Below are 22,373 nucleotides of genomic sequence, written 5' to 3' on the forward strand. Positions count from 1 at the left end.
TTTCTCCTTCCTTCTTTGAGGATATATCCATATCCATACTTGCTGTTGTTGAGCATGATGGATAGCGGGATGAGTGCTAGACAGAACTAGAGTGGACTCAGGACATCTCCTGTATCTTTTTTGCTGTTCGGTCATGATGTTCTGGCTCTCCAAGTGGTCTGACATCTTCTTGGTTATGCCGCTGGTCAGGATCTTGTACATCGTTGGGAGACAGGTGATTGGCCTATATTTCGCCGAGTTTCTTGTATCTTGGATTGTTTTCTCCAGATATGTGATGCTTTGAGTAAGAAACTCTGGGATTGTCTCTGAGTGACTTATTCGGGTGAAGTGTCTGCTAAGTGCTTGTGTGTGCAAGTGAGCTTCTTGTACCAGTAGTTGGGGACTACTGTTACAAGAAGCTTGCACACACATTCCTGTGGTTTGGTAGTTGTGTGACTTCCTGATCGACTCTTGTACTTCTTTCTCCCGAATCTCCCGTTCTCTCATCTCTTGTACGTCCTTGGTTTTCTTCAGTTCTAGTTCTATCCAGGCGGTTTGGCTGTTGCGTCTTACTTGACTGCTCCATATTTTGTCCTTAAACTCCTCGATCGTCTTCTGTTCGAGTGGTCCGTTTCTGTCTTTCCCGTCTTTTCTGATAATTCTATAGAAGGCTTTTTGGTTTTCATCGAAGATTCGGTTGTTTATTTTCCTGTGGGAGCACTCTTTGCATTGGCGTAGTCTCTTGTTGAGTACGAGGAGGTTCTACTTCAGTGTGTCTTAAGTATTCTCCTATTCTAATATTTGGTCTCGTGTTTGTTGTGGGCATTGTCTCTCTTGAGGATGCTCTTCATTTTTTCAGTCAATTTCTTACTCCCTGTTGGTACTGGGTCAATTGGCCTATTTCGACACTTAATTCTTCTTTCCCAAGCTGGCGGTTCCTTTTTTTTTTTTTTTTTTTTTTGTTTCTTCTGCTGCTGATCTCTCGTTTTTCTTCTATTAATCCTAGTGGCTACTATGGCAGCACAGTATACGGCTGTGTGGATGCCCTCCAGTGTTGCACAGTTGTTATCTAGGTAATGCGGTATTATTTGCCGATTGAGGTGGTTGTGATTCTCCACAGGAAATTCTATTGGGATTCTTTTGCTTCGGTATCAGATGTGCCTTTATGGGGTCCATTCCCTCGAATTCTGTTAGGGCCTTCTTCCATTCGTCTTGTATTCTGGATGTCATGGTCTTCTCTCTTCTACTTCAGCTGCTCTGGGTTGTATTTCTTCTTGCTCTTCCTCCTCTGGTTCTACGTTGTCCATATTCTTTGTTCTTTTTTGTAGTTGGTCGCTCACGTCCTGCTTGATTTTTTCCAATTGCAAGAGCTATCAGGTTCTTCGTGATGGTGCTTCTCTGGTGCGCTGTTCGCTCTTCGGTGACTTGAATATCTTGGAATCGTTACAACCACTTGGTATGTAGTCTCGGCATGTAGATACATTGTCATATCGGTCAGTAGTTTGGTGCTTTCGTCGTATGTTCGCATGATGAGCGTATTCATTTCGATGCTCCACTTCATGCGTTGGCGGTTGTTTTTTTCCATCCTGGGTGGTCACTAGCGCAGGAAGCGCTTCCAGTTGGTTGGCTGGATAGTGTTGCCCTTCCCTTGTGGTAGCCATACGGGGGACAGCGCCACTTGCTCCATTGTCCTCCTCAGAAGACTCTCTCTCTCTCTCTCTCTCTCTCCAACTTTTCGATTTGTGCCCGAATAAAGTGACTTTATTCGGCACCACACTAGATGCGGTATGATTATTACTTCTCTTCGACATCATCACTTCTATGGAGGTGGACCTGTTTAGCTTCGGCATATGTCTGTTAGTGTTAATTCGTGGGAGCGACACCAGATGGCCCCTCTATCTGTCTCAGCTCTCATTTCAACCTTGGGGGAGTAGGTTCGCTGAAGCGACTTTCGCGATGTTGTTATTATTGTAATTTATTACTATTATTATTATTATGTCGGTCTCCTGGCGTGATGGAGACGCATTCGCTTCCGCCTAAGCGGAATTCGAGCCCGGGTCAAGCGTGCTGGATCTGGGCGCTAATCCCGCTTTGGCGGAAGTCTCGATAATAATAATAATATAATAATAATAATTATTATTATTATTGAGACGAATGCTGGTTCTACAATCCCTGTGTAATATCCGCTTCACTGCATAATGGCAGTGCATTACGGAGAAGTTTTCCGGTCACCGTGTACATATACAGTCCAATGTGTACTGAGTGTCAAAGTGACAATAAAGTGTAAATAACAAGCAGGTTTCATTTTCAATGTGCTCATTAGAATTAATAATTATTATAGTGCATGACATTTTACAAGATAAATAAAACTCAATTCAATCAATTAAAGATGCAGTATTGCACTACTCCCATAGAGTTGTCAGAATATTCATGTCAAGGTTGAGAAAATATTAAATAACGAAAAACCTAAAATAACATGAACTACAGGCATTTAAAAGGCATAACTTCATATAGAATAGTGAAATCGTTCGGTTCCTTCATATTTTTAAGCTACAGAAACGATTTTATCATGAAACAGCTTGTTATAGCAATAAATAGTAAAACCCTGCTCTTCTTAGATAATACAGTTTATTTGAAAGTTATATAAATAGCAAACCTTTGGTAATCGAAAATTGTCTATGTTATATTTTAAGTGAATTTAAACATTAATTGAACAGTTAAAGAGGAGAATCTCGTACAGTCACAAAAGACGTTTAACCAGGACTTCACTGTCATGGACCAGCACATGAAGAATCGCTTTTGGCTTCTCTCCTCATTCACAACTTCGTGCTTCAGGAACGTGTGTGAATTGGAGGAAAGATTCTTAAATCCGTGAGTTATTCTCCAAATGCAGTGATATACTCCAACAGAAGTATTAGAATGCGCCACTGGTTTCTGTATTTCGAATTATGGAGAAAAAAAAAAAACAAGCAAACCCAAAAAACTTAGATAAGAAAAAAATCAAAATATCCAATCGGCAAACTTCTATTCAGTCGCTTAGGCGGGGAGGGGGTGTCCTCATACTGTGGTGCGCATCCGGTAGCACTCATAATAAAACAATACACTTTGACTCCAGGGTAGGATTTTCACTAAACCTAAGGTTGGACCTCCTGTTCAAGTCACCTGACGATCTTACATGACTGTCTTTCCCACCCTCTCGAGGGCCTTCCTTCCACTTTCCACCTAGGTTGGAGAAATCCTACCCAACCTGCGGAGGATGCCTATATTCCCTTTCCTTCATTCTCTTCAGTACGTCCTATACTCTATCTTGTTTTTTTTTTTTTTTTTTTTTGCTTGATCTCTTTCCAGGAAGCTCAGGCGACCAGCCATAGAATTATGGGCAACCTGGCTACCTCCTAGCGGTATGTGCGAGCAACATGGGCTTTTACACCAGGGAGAAGCCTTGCCGCCAAAAGCCAGAACACACAATAGAACCAACACAATATGTCATACACAACGCACAACACTTTCTTGCTTTCACAGTGGTACTGTTTGTCTCCACACAGTTCGTATGTCACAGATGTAGGAAATCATCGGAGGTGGTGCCTTTCCCCTAACAAATTGGAACTAGAACCAGGCTTCAGCTTAAAATTAACCACCATTATTTCGCGTGTGACACAATTATGTTCAACGAAACTTCATCCCTCTAACTAAAATTATTAGCAACATAAATAAATAAATTTGAAGTTAAAACTTTTCTTTTATAACATTTATTTTAAAACCCGGACCCTAATCCTATTGATCAATAGGATGAAGTTTTCGATTATAAAATGAAAATTTGTCAGCGGAATTCTGTTGATCTCTGTTCTGTTGGAAGCAGGCTTATATACACTGCCCTACCATTAATATACGGACACCTGCCTTTAGACAAAAAAAGAACTTCTGTTGTATCATTTAATATTTTGTGCTGAAACCTTTTGCTTTTATGACGGCTTTCAATGTTAGCAGCATACTCTCAATGGTGCCTCCGTAGCCAGGTGGGCAGGAGCAGCAGTGCGTAGCACACGCTTCTTGATCATACCGGGGTTCGAGCCCGTGATCACCAAATACGGAGGATGCGGAAATGTCACGAAATGACCACCACATATCCCCGGAGCAATATGGCCTTAGTTGCTAATGCTCCTAAAAACCAAATAACAACAACGTACTCTCAACCAGCTTTTTATAAATGTCAGGTGATATGTTCCTCCACTCGGCCTTTAACGCAGCTAACAGTTCGACCTTGTTCCTTGGGCGATCTCGACGTGCACGTACCTCTATCCAATATATCCCAAAGATGCTCGATAGGGTTCAGATCAGAACTGTGGGCTGGCCAATCCAACTTTTCCACACCCATATTCTCAAACTACTTTGTTATGACCCGAGCAGTATTGCATGGCGCGTTGTCTTGCTGATACAGATATCAGCTTACCCCGAAGTGTTGCCACAATGTTGAAAGTGCATAATTGTCCAGATTGTTCTGGTATTGCACACCATTCATGGTTTTGTCGATAACGAATAATGGACCCAAGCCAAACCACGAAAGGGGCTCCCATACCATGACATTGCCTCCACCAAACTTCATTGTTGGGAGGGTACAATCAGGAAGGAACTGTTCCCCCTGGCATTCGCCACTGGCCATCAGACTGGTAGAGTGCGAACCTCGACTCGTTATCTATGGGACTGTTTTTCGCTGCTCTACAGTCCAGGATTCGTGCTCCTTACACCATTTTAATGGGTGTCTAGCATTTGTTGAGGTGATCAATTCTGTTGAACGTGTCATCTTGCATGCCCACTTTTGCAATTGTCTCTCTTCGAAGCCCAGTGTGCATGTTTATAGCAGGTTCTATGACGTGTTGCATGCATAGGACCTGTTTCCCCAACCATGGAGGGCTGTCCGGATATTATTGGTAGGGCAGTGTATTTTTGATTTGGTATTAAAAACATGAAATATTTACGAAGCCTTGGCTTAGATAAGTAATATAGGGCGATTCTTTAATTCGGCCACCCAGAATATTTGCTACCAACCCGAACTGAATAGATGCAAGAACATGAATTTTGATATATAGGGACGTCAATTTATAAGTAGAGATGACAATCAGCACGGCTTTGTTTCCTGGAGAGTTATTTTAAATCAACGTCGTATTCATTCGTACAGAATCCTTTAAATATGAATTCCATGCGACAAAGGTACCAGGAAAGAGGAGCATTTGGAAATTGATAAAGAAACTTAGATAGATAGAAAACCGAATAATCGTCAACTTAACTGTTGACGTAATATTTTGATGGGGCTTGTGAAGATAATGAAATCCGTTCGTGACGAATCCCCTCGTGAACCTTTTAGAAAACTGGCATTACGTGCTATAAAACCTTTTTATCGCACTTGCTATAGAACGGTTACCAATATGAAATACTAGACGTATAAAGTGAAAGGGTACACGAATTTAAATATCCCGACAGCGGAAAGTGAGTAGCTAATTGCAATTAGTTTTTGCAAGGCGCTGCATATTTTAGTCAACACATTTTTACAGATGAGACTCGGTTTCATCTGTCAGCGGTTTCTCAACCTTTTTTTTTAGTCGACGTACCCTTTGGTCTCAGTGTGAGATACCACAGTACCCGCCTCATGTACTCTGCTTTTGTGTCCACCACATTAGTACCTGCACTCTTCGGGCGTGCTAGAATGAATACAGGGACTAACGTAGCACATAAGGAAATTTACTTTATATCACAAATATAATTGTTTAGGTTTCTTATATAATTTTTGATATATAATTGTTAGATATAATTGTTTTATATAATTGCTTCCCCTTCCAGGCGAAGCTTCATGGACCTCCCCATTATTATTATTTTCACGGTCCGCGGGCGTTACCCAAAATCCGTAAGTGCGTATTGTGTCTGTAGAAGTGTTCATGCTCGATTTGCATATAGTGCGGGCTGAAAAAACCGAAATAACTCGCGAGGGGAAACCCTGCTCCCTCCGCCTGAGATCGGCTAACTACATAGTCATGCAGTTTAGATTGAAGAGGTCTTTAGATTCTCTAGTCGTCGACGAGATTTGAACCCAAACTTCTCCAAGCGAGTTAGAAGTGATGAAACCATTATATTGTCACGGAGAACCCTCATATGCGATACTGAAAATCTGCACATACTTCATGAGTACCCACTGTAATAACAAAATATTGGGGTTTGATGCATGACGTCAACCCCCCCCCCTCATAAATGCCATCTTCTACAGCTAAAAAATGAAGGATATACCGAACACAACTGTTTTTTTAAATACGGTGGTACTTCATCCCACACTTCTAGAGCTTCAATTTCTGATATCTTCGCCACGTTTTGTATACATAAAGGTCGAGCTTAAAGGGCGTAGTTTGAGCGAGAGGAAGGCTTCCATTGGTACTGAGCTTAATCCATTTAGATCCTTAACCACGCCAATCAGATCTCCTTGCAGGTGTCTAGTCTCCAGATGTTGCAATTTGCAGAACTGAAGTCTTTTATGGTAAGAGTACCCTTTTGTGTTCATGGCTAACCTTGTTGCTCTTTACTGCACCCGTTCCAGCCGATCCACATCCTTTCGAAAATGAGGCTTCAAGACCTGTATGCAATACCCAAGATGTAGTCTAACTATTGCATTATACCTTATGTGTGTTTTGTAAACTATTCTTGTGATCAATATACTGGCAAAGTTCCCTAATAATCCGTATGTATTTTGCTCAACGGACTAAAACATAAGTCATCAGTTACGATGTTTTAATTTTTCAACTTCTTGACAGAAATGTTATCTAAACTTCCACTGTTTCGTTCCTTTATTTTAGTTTTTATGCTAAGGCAGTAGCACGATTACCTCCTACCCGTTTGAAAAGGTACAGAATTCGAATAGCTGAATAGCTTAAACTTTGTGAAAATGTAACAGTTAATAAGCTGCAGCTGCTTGAACATGTATTCAAATTTACATGTAAATGAGAGAATTTATTTTTTCTCGTGACTAACACTGGGTGGCCTCTTACAGGAAATTACAATAAATGTATAAAATACCAATATGTAGACAGCTTACAGTCTAAAAGGCTTCTGGCCATTTAGGTCGTAAATTATAGTTTAGGTTGTTCCTTTTTTCAATTGTAAAATGTGTCAATCCATGGCCATTTCTCACTGATTTCCTAGATTATACTTTTACCGTGAATTGGTTTGTTAAAAAAAAAAAAAAAGAATGTAATTTGTCTTCATAATAATCTTACTAAGAGCAAAACAACTTTCCTTTTGCGAATGCTTTCCAGTGAGTTTCTAAAAAATCGTGGTAGACGTGTATGGCGATAAAACCAGCCAAGGCCAACTGTTTTGATTTAAGATTGAAAAAAAAGACAATATTTTTCCGTTGTTATGATTCATGCAGTACTACACAAGCAACTAAGCCTACAATGTTTCATTTTCTCTTTGTAATCGACTCCACCATGCACCACGATATTTTTATTGTAGTAGGGTTTTAGGAGCATCAATGACTAAGTCCATATTGCTCCGTGTATATTGTCCGTGTTCTGAGGTTGATTTTCTGTTTTGCTGGATGAAAAACCCGACTTTCCGAGAGAAAAAACCATCCTATCCTCTCTTGAGACCGACTACCTCAGCCACGTTGTGAAAAAGCCGTAAAAATTCCTCCCGTTATCAAAGGGACTCGAACTCAGTATATTTCCACCCAATGTGGGGAGGACAGCGACCCTACCAACTGTGCCACCACTACATTCATAACTACATTATATTTCAATACCGCTATATTAGTTATGCACTAGATGCACATATGAACTTTGCCCATTTCATGAAATTTAAATCATTTGTAGTTCAGAATGTGTCATGGTTATGCAGATGTTGTCTTGCCCTATTTCCGTGCTACGGAATAGCGAAACAATCCTAATTTCCGCAAATGATTCAAAGAACAATTTCTTAGTTTTTACCAAAAAAATATTTCCATTGACGAAACGAAGCAATCGATTTTGTAAAGTTTTTGCTATTTTCTCTATAGAAAAAAACGCCTGAATAAACCTTTGTTTTTAAATATTAAGAATAAAATAACATTTGATTTATGGTGGATAAAAGTTGCTAGGTTATTACTGAATATCAGGCTGTAAGAGAAAAGACCATAAGTTCCACTTGTCAACATTATGGATTGCAGCCATTTTAAAATTAGTAAATGTAATTTTCTGTTTATACTCTTACATGACTGCATAGGGGTCGGTAACAGAAATTGGTAGGGTAGGGACTACAAGAATATTTTATGTCACGCAGTAAGAGGAATACAACGTATATACTTCAAATAGCAATATTTGGTTTGCGTGTGCATGTGTGAATATGGTAAATGATTTAAAAAGGATATATCCATCCCCAATATAAAAACATAAAATGGAAGTTTTCGTTACATTTGTAAAATGACAATATACTGAGTTGTAAAAGTGAGAAATATTTTTAAATTTTCCAAACCCTGCACAGTGCGTAAATAAACTAATATGGCAACATTTCTGAATTCTGCCACGGAATTTTCTCTTCTGGAAAGAATAGAGGTTCTTCGTTAATGTATTTTTTGTGTGTAAGGATTTGTGTTTGTATTGTGGTGCAAGAAGTGGCCCTCTTCAAATAATGATGAATCCTCTGCCTCGACCCGAAGGCAGAATTATATTATAGAATTCGGAATCATTGCCATATTTTCTATGGGCATTGTATAGATTAGAAATATATAAAACTTTTTCTCATTTTTTTCATTGTAATGAATTATAATTTCTCGTGGGAAAAATGTCTTATTTAATTAATACATATAATTAAATAGGACATTTAATTATATGTATTTATAAAATAAATGTTCATTTTTACCACCCAGGTGGGAATTACTTGTTATCTGACGAAATAAATTTTGTAAAAAAAAAAAAAAAAAACAGATAAAACTACAGTGACTGCCAGTCAAGTGTAGTTTTACAGTATCTTGAACACATTAATTTTTTTCATGAAATGGAGCCCCCCCTCCCGTTCAGTAAGTTAGTTTTAGGCGCATCAGCAACTAAGGCCATATTGCACCGTATATACTGTCTGTAAATTGTGTTCTGTGGTCTATTTTCTGTTTCTGGACGAAAAACCAGACTTTCCGGGACAAGAAACCATGTTACCCTCGCCTGAGACCTAACTCAGCCGCGTTATGAAAAAGGGCCATAAAAATCCTCACGTCGTCGACGAGACTCGAACTCAGGTCTTTTCCACCCGGTGGAAAATATTTCCACCGGGTGGGGAGGATGTTGATTCTACCAACTGTGCTACCCACGAGGGTGATTTCTGTGGTAGGGAAAATCATGGCGTTTTGATGTAATTCTTGTCGAGATGGTTTACATCTCGACAAGAATAATATGCTCAGTAGATTCCAGCACGGGTTCGTTAAGTGGAGATCATGCCTACCCATTCTTGGTAAATTACGGTAGTCTGTGGCATAGTCATTAAACAGTTGGATGCGTGTAACAACTTTGACATTATATGTCTAGACTTTAGTAAAGCTCTTGTTTCTGTCCCACTTGGAAATCTTCTGTATAAACTGGAAGAAGTTTGTAGTTACTGGTGAATACACTGAATCTCAGGCTGGCTGAAAAAAAAAAAAAAAAAAAAACAGGAGCCTGAGGTTGTCATAAGTGGTCACTCTTTGGGGTGGACCTGTGTAGAAACTGGCCCTTCCCTCAGGGTTGGGTATCCTCCTATTTATAATTTTCATAAATGATACTGGTATTTAAATGAAGCTGTCAAAGTTTGCTGAAGATTTGAAGGTGGGAAGGGTGGAAAAAAAAACTTCGGAAAGTCTTGGACCGGCCGGTTGCATATATGGTCCAAAGAATAGCAACTGACCTTTATTTTTTTTAAATGTAAGGTTAATCAGGAGTCACGTATAAGTGGGAAAAGGGAGCTAAAACAGTTAAAAATTAAAAACTTGGAGTTAACTTCAGTCCTCACTGCAGTCTTATTTCTCATAAAAAAGAGCCTATTGCTCCTCTGCTCACCTTAGATGGCATTCTGATTTCTAGAAAGGTCACATATCTCTATTGAAGATCAGCCTGACTTCTAATCTGTATTGACATAAGCGCATCACAAATATTACTTTTTCAGCGTCAAAAAACTGGGTTTTCTCAATGTCTCTCTGCGTTATTTTCCTTCTAAACAAATATTTTCTCTCTTCAAATCTCAATTCTGCCATATCATGGAATATTGTTCCCACATCTGGGATGGTGCCCCCCAAAACCTCTCTCAGGCTTCTAGGCTCCATTGAAAAGTGGACTATCAAGTTAATTTAATGGCTCGTCTCTTACAAAGTCTCTCCACTCTCCATGTCATAAATTCTATTTATGCTACATGCCTTTCTATAGATACCTCCATGGGCACTGTTCTGAACTGGCATTTGTAATTCCCTTCTCTCGTCCAAACCAGTCTGAACACGTGCCACAACCAGTCAGCATCCATTTGCTGTCCAACTTACACAACCATCTCTTTTCTTCCACGTTTATCCCTTCAACTTCTGTTTTCTGGAACAACCTTTTTTCTCATATATTTCCTGAAAATTGCCGCAACGAGTCAGCATCCATTTGCTACCCAACTCACATAACCAACTGTTTTCTGGAATGAACAACCTTCTTTCGTATATATTTCCTGAAAATTTCAGTCTATAGAAATTCAATTCTAATATCAACAAGTATCTTCAGTTTCTAAACCTTCTACCCATGCATGGTACTAAGTACTATAAGTTGTAATGCCTTTCGCGTTTGGAATTTTCATTAAAAATATAAATAAAATAATGACAGGCGATTTCTTTTCAGAAACTTTATAGCCACAGGTCACGTGGAGTGGAGGACTGGAACAAGCAAGCTACTTCCAGGAGAAACCACTTCTTATACCGTCATTTGATAAAAACTACCCTCACTAGTTTTTAATAGGAACTGCGATATCGGGAAAGAATTCTTTCATGAAAAATTACCATTATACAGGAACTAGATAACATTATGAACATCAGGTTAATAAAATTGTGTTAACACACTAATACCGATGGAAAACTTTCTTCCATGAAAAATTAATTAGATCATTTTATGATTAGGACCGTGTTAACTTGCATCGTGCCCTCTTGGGTAGCACAGTTAGTAGAATCGCCGGTGGATATGACTTAAGTTCATGTTCCTTCGATGATGTGAGGAATTTTTATAGGCCTTTTTCACAATGCGGCTGAGTTAGTCGGTCTCAGGCAAGGGTAGCATGGCTTTTTTCTCCTGGAAACTCAAGTTTTTCGTGCAGAAAAACAGAAAATCGACCATAGAACACACGCAATTTACAGACAAATATACACGCAGCAATATGGCCTTAGTCGCTGATGCTTCTAAAACCCAACTACAACAACCCCGGGGGCTCACATCTGGTGAGTATGGGCTTGGCACATCCAGGGTCCTGAGCTGGATATCATCATTCTTCTCTTTCTTGGTGATTCCCTTCTACTTTTGACTCTCTCTCTCTCTCTCTCTCTCTCTCTCTCTCTCTCTCTCTCTCTCTCTCAGGGTTACTCGGGAACTTTTTTTTTTTTTTTTTTTTTTTTCCTGGTGCAGCATAAGCCTCAGGCTTCCTTGCATCATATGGATAATAATAATAATAATAATAATAATAATAATAATAAACAGCAAGTTGTATCGTATTCCATTTAAACATTGTTTTCGCACTTTTAAGTACGTACAGTATTCTGAGATTTCGGCTGTTCAGAGATATAATTACCATTGCCCGTTAATAGTTTATAAAATTATTATAAAGGTACTGAATTAATGTATTTAAGTTACTTATGAACATACGAATACGTAGCCTTCTATGCAAATTATGATGTTTGTGTCCTGCCGAAAATGAAATACAATTAATTCCCCAATCTCAAAATGATTTCATCAGAATTCGAGATTTGGGAAACTGCTGTTTCCACTGTTGTGAATCACATTATGTCCAGTTATTTGTAGTGTCTGTTATCGCTTATGGCCGGAAATCGAAAACGCCAGATCACAGAAAATGTTTTGCATAGTTTATGTCATAATTATATCTCATTCATTTCTTTTCCATAAATTATTAATTTGCAAAAATGAAATCCAGCTTTACGGAAAATGTCATAATGTATTCTATTTTTTCCTTAGCATCACCTTGCCGTTTGACTTGAAAAATGGAAACTTTGACTACAACTAACCGCCATGACTAATAGATTTTATTACGAATTTCCAGTCGCGGTCGGTACTCATATTTCAACTCAACCAGTGTATAATTATCAAATCTAATTTCGGGCTCCCAGCTGACAGTTTTTCAATTAACACCTGAGTTTCCAAGTTATTGTTTTGTTCTGACTCACTCTATGCGTAAGTAGAGCTTGAAAATAAGTACGCCATGAAATATTATTGAAGGCAGTCTTTTCTTGAAATAAATGCAATCATTAGAGGGAAGGAGAAAATAAATCATATTGAATTTAATTATTTAATAGGTACAGAAAACCTTGTCCTCTTCTGCTAAGTGAAAGATGGAAAGAAGTTTAAACATGAACGCACAATGTATTATGAAATCTTAAAATGCCTTACACTGTACTCATATTTCACTGCTTTGCTGAACAAGTTACCAAATTCTCAGCTAATAAAATAAGTTTTAGAGTACTGTACTAGGTAGAATCCGTCCCCTCCTCTCCATGTATGTTGCGAGTATTTCTGACAATTTATTAGGTCAGCAGGCGAAAACTGTATCTCTTGGTGGAAGCTTATTTAACATCTTACTGATATCTGAAACTTTTTCCAAAAGCCTAGAGATTTTCTCTAAGATGAAAAGAAAGCAAACTTTCAGCAAGAAAAAGTCACGGTGATAATGAGGAGGAAAACTTAAAATAAAAAAAAAAAACACACTTCCCATTCACCTCTCCAAAAGTTTGTCCAGTTCTTTCTTAATTTATTTAAGCTATCAACTTCCACAACGATAAATGGAAGTTTATTCCAGCAATCAATCACTCGCTGGCCAAATGCAAACTTCCGCACATCTTTCTGCGACTGTCTTCCTGTAATCTGAGCAAGAGGAAGAATCCCATCAGCATTGAGTTTGCCCAAACCATTTAAAGCATTAAACACCTCATTCAGATCACCTCGTAGGTGCCTAGCCTCCAGAATTTAAGCCTTTCTTGGTAGCAGCACCCCTTTGTTCCGCTCACCAATCTCGTTGCCCTTCTCTGTACCCGTTCCAGCAGCTCTACATCCTTCTTAAACTGGGGCCTCCAGACCTGTATGCAGTACTCACGGTGTGGCCTGACTATTGCCTTATACAAAGGGATAATCACCTCCTTATCCCTGCTAGCAAAGTTCCTGTATATCATTGATAAGCCCATGAGCTGCTCTGGCAGCCTGATATTATCAGAGTCGTAATGTAACATCTCGAATCAGCTTCTATGAGTCCTCGTTATCCGATGATGTAAACCAGTTCCCCCTCCCCACCGACGGATTTTACGTGATTTATCTCCCTTACTAGATTGCCGATTGATCTTCATAACGTTATGCGCTTTCAGTTTCTTATAAACAAGAATTTAAGATTTCCTACCTCACTGTTCCAAATCCAACATAAAATAAATTTAAATTTTCAGTTTATACTCCGTAACGCCCAGACCTTCAGAGGAGTTCACAAGATACAGAGAAGACGAGAAATATTACCATAGTTACCAGTCACGGGCTTGAACCCCGGACACTTAAAGAATGTGTACTTATGCACCCTGGCGTGGACCACTCGGCTACGACGGCCATATCCACGCTAATAATTTCTTACTGGGTGAGGAAAGACTACTTCAATTTTATCAAAAGTAAAAAGGAAAAAAAAATGGCGTTAAGGATTCTTAAGAAGAATAAAAAGATTTTATTCTTTTCAAGGAAATAAAATGATTGTATTTCTTTGAAATACAATCATTTCATTTCCTTAAATAAAAAAATAGCAAATCGCAATGAGAGTTGAAGAAAGCATTAGAAAACAATTTAAGATTAAACTCAAAGTGAAGCAGATAATGCATTTAAGGAAAAAGGACTTACTCTGGAAAAGGTTGGAGATTGAACAGGAAATACTGTATGATTACATAGAGATAAATAGTGATTGGAAGGCCGAATGTCCAGGTTTGATTTGTACTATCATAAAGACCTGTACGCCCAGGTCCGACGAGAATCGAGGATAAGAGGGACTACAATACACGGGTCCTCAACTCTTCAGGAGGCCTGGCCAAGACCTCAATATTACATTTAAGTAATTAAGTTAATTTTTAATAATAAAAAAAAAATCTACAAACTTAAAGTGATAAAAATGTTCTTATTTTATTAATTTTTTTTATCTTATTGAGTTTTTATATATTAGAATTGACGTTGCTTTTTAACCCTCACATTAACATGTGGACACACACGAACACGTTCAAACACAATTCTGCAAATTACGGCGTCTGGAGGCTAGGTACCTGAGAGGTGATCTGATTGAGGTGTTTAAAGCTTTAAATGGATTGAGTAAGCTCAATGCTGATGGCATTTTTCTCCTGTTCAGATTACACAGGAAGGAAGCATAAATTCAAATCGAGGAAGGCTGTTTGCGAGATAGATGTGCGGAAATTTGCCTTCAGCCAGCAGGTGATTGATTGTTGGAGCAAACTTCCATCTGTTGTTGTGAAAGTGGGTAGTTTGAATAAATTGAAGAAAGAACTAGACAAACTATTGGAGGGGGCTGGACAGGGGATGTGAGAAGTTTTTTTTTTTTTTTTTGCTGATGCTCTATAAGTTTGCCTTCTAGCATCATTTTCCATTACTAGTAATACAAGAGAGGGGTCGTCATGCACTTTTTACTAGGGTCCGCGTTTGCTCTCGACGTTCCTGTGTACACCTACTGGGTATAACAGATATTCATGATTATATTTCCTTATAAATCAGTGGCAATGAGAGAACCTTCTTTGTAATTAACAATGCACTAAATTAACGCGATGAAACACGTGTTGAACGTACTTCTGCATTTCAGATGATGTGAACCAGAAGTTCACAACCTCTTTTACCTGCACTCCTTTAAAAAATGCATTTATCCCTCATCGACCCCCCATTGGAAAAAATACACACATTTTAATTTTAATGAATGTATTATAAAAATCTGTTAATGGTTAATTGTGCGCCTCCGTACCCCAGTGGGCAGGAGCAGCAGTACGTAGCACTTGCTTCTTGGTTAGACCGGGGTTCGAACCCATGACCACCAAATACGGAGGATGCGGAAAGGTCAGGGAATGACTACCGCATATCCCCGGAGCAATATGGCCTTAGTTGCTAATGTTCCTAAAAACCAAACAATAGTTAATTATTTACAAAAATTAACATGACTAGTGTTTATAGTTTTAAATCATATATTCCTTATACTGTTTTATTATTATTATATAATTTTCTCATCGACCTCTTGGCATGTATCAACCCTTCTTTTAAGACGATTTACCCACAGGGGGTTAATATCAACCCCGTTGGAATCCTGAATTCTGAACAGTTGATTTGGTCTTGCGCAGAGAACTTCAGGGGACTAACTGGCGTCTTTCAGTTACCAGCTGCAAAATTCAGTTCAATCGGATTCTTGGAGTTCGTATCGACTGGCCTCTGTATACGAATGTAGTGTGAGCGTTAAAGGGCGTGTACATTCTCTCACACAACAATTTTTCACTTGATTGTATGCTGCCTCTTTGGATAAGCCAAATGAAGAAAGAATAAAAAATAAAATTAAAAAAAAAAAAAAAACTCATTGCGTGCCCATACACACACGTCTATAACTAGATAATTGTAAGTTGTGTTTTGTTGTTTTGGTTTAAATATACGTTTACAAATTGTGTCTTGCTCCCTTTTTCAAAATCGGTGACTGAATATGACCGCTTATGATCAAACAGAGAGAGAGAGAGAGAGAGAGTTGTGTGGTGCTGTGGTAGTAGGGTTTTAGAAGCATCAGCAACTAAGGCCATACTGCTCCGTGTATATTGTCTTTAAATTGCGTGTATTCTGAGGTCGATTTTCTGTTTGCTGGACGAAAAACCCGAGTTTCCGAGGAAAACCATACTACCCTCTTCCGAGACCGTTGTGAAAAAGGCCCATTAAAATTCCTCGCGTCATCGACTAGACTCGAACGCAGGTTTTTTCCTCCAGGAGTGGGGAGCTAGACAATCCTGCCAACTGTGTCATCCACGGCGATGGCACAGTTGAGAGAGACACTGTCAGTTGCGTAGCTACCATGTAGACAGGCAATGAAATTGCCTCCGGGCTCTTTTAGGGGCCCGGCGTATTTGGCTGTCTCCTGTTTTTTTGCAATTTTCATTAATTAAGTAGGGGCCCGAACATGTTCTTGCCTCCGGGCCCGAAAAAGGGTAGCTACGCTAGTGGAGACTGTATTATAAAAATGAGCTTATAAAACTCGTCTTTGTCTTTTGATCAGTTATATTCTGAATTACGAGAGGAACTTAGTCTTCGCTGTAAACAAAGATTTGTATTTTATAAATATACAGAATTTTTTACAATATGAAGCGAACCCCCGCTGGAGCTCTCATCTCGAATTCAGGCAAATCAACTTTAGAATACGTACAGTTTAAGGTAGGATTAGGAGTTATCCACAGTTTCTCAGAAAGTCTCCGATTTTTGGACATTTATCCTGGAAAGGTGAGTTAAAGTTACTCACAAAAACTGCAAATCATCATACACTTGAGTCTACTCTTTGGCCATTTAATATTCTGCGCATTATATGTATAACTCACTCCTCTTCGAATAGTCAGCTGTGACGTAAGTGGGTATGGCGTGGCCTCGAACAAATTTTGCCTTCGTAACCAATTTTCCATTTAATCTTTTAAAGATGACATTACATCGCCAAAAGGTTAATCTGCTATTTAGCCATTATTTTATCTTTCACATATGTGACAGATTAACATTTTTGTGGTGTCATTTGTTTGAAAGTAATGCAATACCAGCGCAACTGATTTTGAAGGCAAAGTTTGTTCTGCTGTCAGCATCAAGACTATTGCATTAGCTGAACAGTTGAAATTAAGGTAGAATAATCCTCCTAACTAATTACAGCATTTTTTCCCCTTCTGCGTCTTATGGTCATCATGGTACTTAGAAGGCGCACTCAGTTAACGTACTAAGAAAAATCTCTTATTTCAACAAACCGGGTAAATTCCCCTCCCCCCACCTTTCAAACAGTTAATCCCTTTAAAGCATTCTTGCCTGAAGATTGGACCGAATGGATGGAAATACCAAATCCCAATTTTAAGTTAATAGGACCAACAATTTCACAGGAGTAAAAATGAGTGAAAAAATCGTGGGATTTTCTCGTGAAATACGAGATGATTGCCAAGTCCTTCAAGAAATGTGGAATCAGCGATGCCCTTGATGTCACTGATGATAGCTCACTCTTGGAAGAAAGTTTAAACCATAACATGGTCTAAACTTTCACATTTTTAATTGAAAAAAATAAGACGCACCTGAGTAAAACGGAGGTGCATCTCATTAGTGAGATTCGTCAATAAAATACGGTATTTTATTTTTATAAGTTAATTAATGTTAAAATTGATTGCTATTGTAATTATAATTTATTTATTTAATTATTAATTAAATCAAACTGTTTAAGCCACAATTATCACAATGCAGGAAGCTGGGATTCACATAACTGCAATCTACGTTTCTCTCCCAGAGCCAAAGTATTCCTGCTGCTTTGAGCTTTTTATCTTTACTGCTCTTGTTTGGAGCATGATTCTAGTAGTGATAGGCATAATCGAGAGATCATTATTTCGATTATAGCAAATCATTTCCATTATATCATTCGATTATGGAAAATCATTACAATGTTATAATCGAATGATTTGTAGTTAGTAACTACGAATCATTCAGTTACTTCGATTATTTAAATCTCTTAATTGCTAATCACTGAGTTTATTTCCATCACTAGATTATATTCCAAAATTAATTTAAAATTAGCGCCGGAACTGAATTACTGATTAGGAAATCGATATCGAAATCACCAATAACAAATTAAAAATTTGTTATTGGTGATTTCAAAATACAACTTACAATTCCTAACTAAATTTAAAAATAAGCTAACGAACGTGGCTAGCACTATTACAACTATTTTTGAACACAGTTTAGTACGTTAATTAAGTAAAAGTGGAAACATTCTCCCCCCCCCCCAAATATCGTTTTCAGTAGCTCCAAATTTTCCAACTTCACTAGTTGTAACCTGGATCAATAATAGATTCTACCCTTCTTTATGACTTGATTGCAGACTAGTGTATATCTACCAAATTCTTCTGTATCAGCTGATAATTTATATGTATCCCGTGTATTTTTCTTCTCTGATTTTTTTTTTTCATCAGCCACTCTTCGTTCATTAAGAATTTGCAGATAAAAGAACCACTAGGTAGTCATGATCACAGTTTATTGCTCTGTGGGATTTACTTAAGAGATTTAACTACCGTCAAGAGCAAAGGAAGGGTTTTTGCTTTTGTAAAGATGACTACAGTAGTCTTAGACAGCATTTGAATTATATTCAGTGGGACAACTGATGATATTACCAACAACAAATTCTAAATGGGAAACATTCAGGGAAGTAATCGTAGAAGCTATTAGGCTATTTTATACCAACTAGTAGATACTGTTCAAAGCTGAGAGCTAAATGAATATCAGAACTGATGAGACTCGTGACATGGAAGAAAAATACATGGAATGCATATAAATTATCACATAATACAGAAGCCTATGTTAGATATAATTTAATCTTCAATCATGTTAGAAAGGAGGGTAGGCAAGCTAAAGTAGATTATGAGATGTCTTTGATGGAAAAGAATGCAAAGAAAACAGCAAAGACTTCTTTACTTATATAAGCACTAGAAGGAAGGTGATGAAACATTGGTTCACTAGATTTGAATGGTTTAACTGCTGGATGATCCTGCTCAGGTTGCTGACAAATTGAATAGGTAATTTGCATGTACATTCACACATGAGGAATGAATTCTTTAGGGAAGAGGATGCCAAAAGTTTATCAAACTCTGAGAAGGTGCTAAATGATTTTGTGATAACTGAGAGGAAAGTTGAAGAGAAACTGTTGAAGCTAAATATGAAAAAGGCAACTGGGGTGGATGGGATCTGTCCAATTATATTAAGGAATCTGCTATACATGACAGCTAGGTCAGTTGTGTACCATACACATCAAGAGTTAGCTTGGGGGCCCATGTTGGTCTTCCAGATCCTGTGGACATAATTTCAATAATAGCCTGAGTTGCATTAAAGGTTTTTGTTATTCCTTTTAGTTTTTTTTTTTTTTTTTTTGATTAGAAATATAATTTGTCATATTCATAAAAAATAAGTGGAAAATAGCCATTTTCAATTTCTTGGGTGGGAGTGAATCCTAGGGAAAGGATTTACCCCCCACCCTTCACTCTCCATGCAATCTTGTTAACTTTAAGGCATTCGCTTTATTCATTACAAAGGCTGTTTCTGAAATTAATAAATTATTATGTTAGAGTTTGAAAGGGTTTTAATTTAATATGAGAGATGATTCATCAAATTCACATCATATATCTTTTTTTAACCAGTTAAGTTTATAATGTTATTCATCTTTTTCAACAAGATAAAGTTTCATCTCTGTCTTATTTCATTTTCAGATTTTATGTTTATTTGGCTACATCTAATGGACATAGGATCTTGATGAAGAAATTCAGGCTGAGGAACAAGCTTTATTCCTTGCGGCCGATGGCAAAACCTTTCTTATTACAGGAGTTTGGCATCTCTGTGGAAGAGGTCTACAGGAGTAAAAATTTAATAGTGCCATGCCTGATATGGATTCAAGAACTTCTCTTAATGAACTTAATACACAGCATAGCGATAATTCAGAATTTAAAAGTGTTGAAGGTGATACCAGTTCTTTAAATCATATTCAGTTGAAAAATACAAATGCAAAAAAAAAGTGTACAGATATCGAATCTCATCCTACATCTTCCACTGAACATTCATCGTCTACATCGCCAACTGAGAGTGAGGAAGTAAGGAATGGACCAGTTCCTCCTGATGGAGGATGGGGCTGGGTGATTGTGTTTGCATCATTCATGATTAATTTAATAGCAGATGGAGTATCTCTTTCATTTGGTATTTTATTTGTAGATTTATTTACTTATTTCGGTGAAAGTAAGGGCAAAACTGCATGGGTTGGATCCATTTTTCTCAGTATGCCTCTATTAACTGGGCCCATAGCAAGCTATCTTACAGATCGATATGGGTGTAGGAAAGTTAGCATTTGCGGTGCTCTTATGGCTGGAGGAGGTTTTATTGTTAGTATATTTTCACATTCCCTAGAACTACTCTTTCTTACTTTTACTATAGCAGGTTTTGGCTTAGCCTTATGCTATGTAACATCCATTGTAATTGTAGCTTATTACTTTGAAAAGAAACGGTCTTTAGCAACTGGCTTGGCAGTATGTGGAACAGGAATAGGGACGTTTGTTTTTGCACCACTTACTATATATCTTTTAGAGCATTATGCATGGAGAGGCACTCTCTTAATTCTTGCAGGTTTTTTCTTAAATATTATTGCATTTGGAGCTTTGATGCGAGATCTTGATGATCCTTCAAAATCACGTGATACTGATGCTCAAGAAGAGACTGCCGGATTAAATAGTAATTCTGCTGGAGATGGCAATAATTTGGAAGAGTCAGGGGGAGCGCCTGTGCAGTTCTTTAGTTCAGCTTCCAACATATTTATGTGACAATCTTCCGTTAGAGGTAATCACTGAATTATCTAATAAGGAAGGTGGTTATTTAAATTCCCTTTTAGAACAATATCCAAATCTTTTAAATTCCATTGTAGTATGTCACGGGAAAGAATGCACAATGACTGTTAAAAGTACCCCACCCACTCACCATTTTGATACTGTTGTTAAACTCTCTAGTGACCATAACAAATCTAAACATTTTGTAGAGAGATTGGAGTCTTCTAGGCCTAATGACAGAAGTCCAAATCAGAGTAGGAAAAGTTCTGCTTGGATGCAAAAACCCGACTCTGCATATCTCTGTAATATGCGTTTACAAAGAGGAAGTATAACGTATCGTGGTGCTATGTTGAATATTTGTCGCTATAGGTTACGTGCATCTAGCTGTCCAGACATATACAGAAACAGTATGATGACAATCACAGAAGCAGATAAGGTATTGAATTTTGGCTTTCCTTTAGCTTTAAGAAATTAATCTTATTTATATCCTTATTGAATAGCTTGTTTTATCAATTCAGCAGTCTGTTTCAGTGAAGTATTTGTTTTCAGTAAATTTTCAGTGTTTTTGTTAATTTCTAAATTATTATTATGTTCTTTTTAAAATTAATTTATTAGTGAACTGTTAAATGTGCGTACATGTGTGATAAATATCCAAATGAAGAAATGCTATGTTCACTATTATTCAGTGGTGTAACTATGCCAATGCGGTGCATTGGGGCCCACGACTGAAAGGGGGCCCACTGCCCGAAACAGAAAAATATTTAATTGAGTAAAAATGTAAGTTTTTTAGTTATGTTTATGATAAAATTTACTATATCTACGAACAATAATTTTTTTCACACAAAGCATGTTTATTGTTAGCTAGCTGCACAGCACAAGCAAAACTGTAGCGAATAGAGGTGAAATGGTATTAGCATAGCTGCTGCCTCCAGGGCAGTTTTTAAGGATTTATGACTGTGGGGGCCAAAGTGAAATAGAAGCCCATTTATTGGGGGTCATTATTATTGAGTATATATTATTACTATTGTACCTAAAAAGGACTAAATACATTTTCTGACTTGTTTGCATTTCTTACTCTTAACTCTTATTCCAAATGAATAAAAATTCCATTATAAAAAGCGCAGAGAAGGTGCAAAAGAAATTTTCAAGTAACTTTTCAGAATCATTTTTAATGCAATTACTACTTTACATAAAGTCACTAAAAAGTGAAATTGGAAAAATTGAAACTATTCGTGAATATTCAGAACTAGTCATAGTAAAATACTATGTATGAGTTCTAGTTTTTTGGAAGTGTGCTCCTTATTGATATTATTTTTGACAAATTCCGGTTACTGTATCAACCGCGGGATGCTCTTTCTCCAAATTAAAATTAGTTAAGAATTATTTGAGAAACAACATTGGATAACAACATTTGAAAGAATAGCGTTTCTAAATTAATTAATGATTTTACCAATGCCAAATATAGATGAAAACCATTCTAAATTACGTAAGTTAATATATTACTTCATTTTTATATTTACAGAATTTAATATTATTTTCTTTTTTATATTGTATTGGTAAAGATTTTAAATACATTTACCTTTGT

At 37.5% G+C, this 22,373-nt stretch overlaps 1 protein-coding gene across 1 annotated transcript in view; it reads left to right on the plus strand.

The window, feature by feature from the left end:
* LOC150076808 (monocarboxylate transporter 9-like) overlaps positions 1-22,373 on the plus strand; it is a 220,624-nt gene that overhangs the window by 158,502 nt on the left and 39,749 nt on the right. The window contains exons 2-4 of the mRNA XM_090386131.1: positions 19,688-20,704; positions 20,736-20,967; positions 20,998-21,224. Of these exons, the coding sequence (XP_090242257.1) occupies positions 19,853-20,704; positions 20,736-20,967; positions 20,998-21,224 (1,311 nt within the window). The 5' untranslated portion in view covers positions 19,688-19,852. The remainder of the gene's footprint in view (positions 1-19,687; positions 20,705-20,735; positions 20,968-20,997; positions 21,225-22,373) is intronic.

This window comes from Mastigoproctus giganteus, chromosome 12 (genome assembly GCF_048544385.1).
Source record: "Mastigoproctus giganteus isolate SK-2022 chromosome 12, ASM4854438v1, whole genome shotgun sequence".
In the NCBI taxonomy this organism is placed as follows: Eukaryota; Metazoa; Arthropoda; class Arachnida; order Uropygi; family Thelyphonidae; genus Mastigoproctus; species Mastigoproctus giganteus.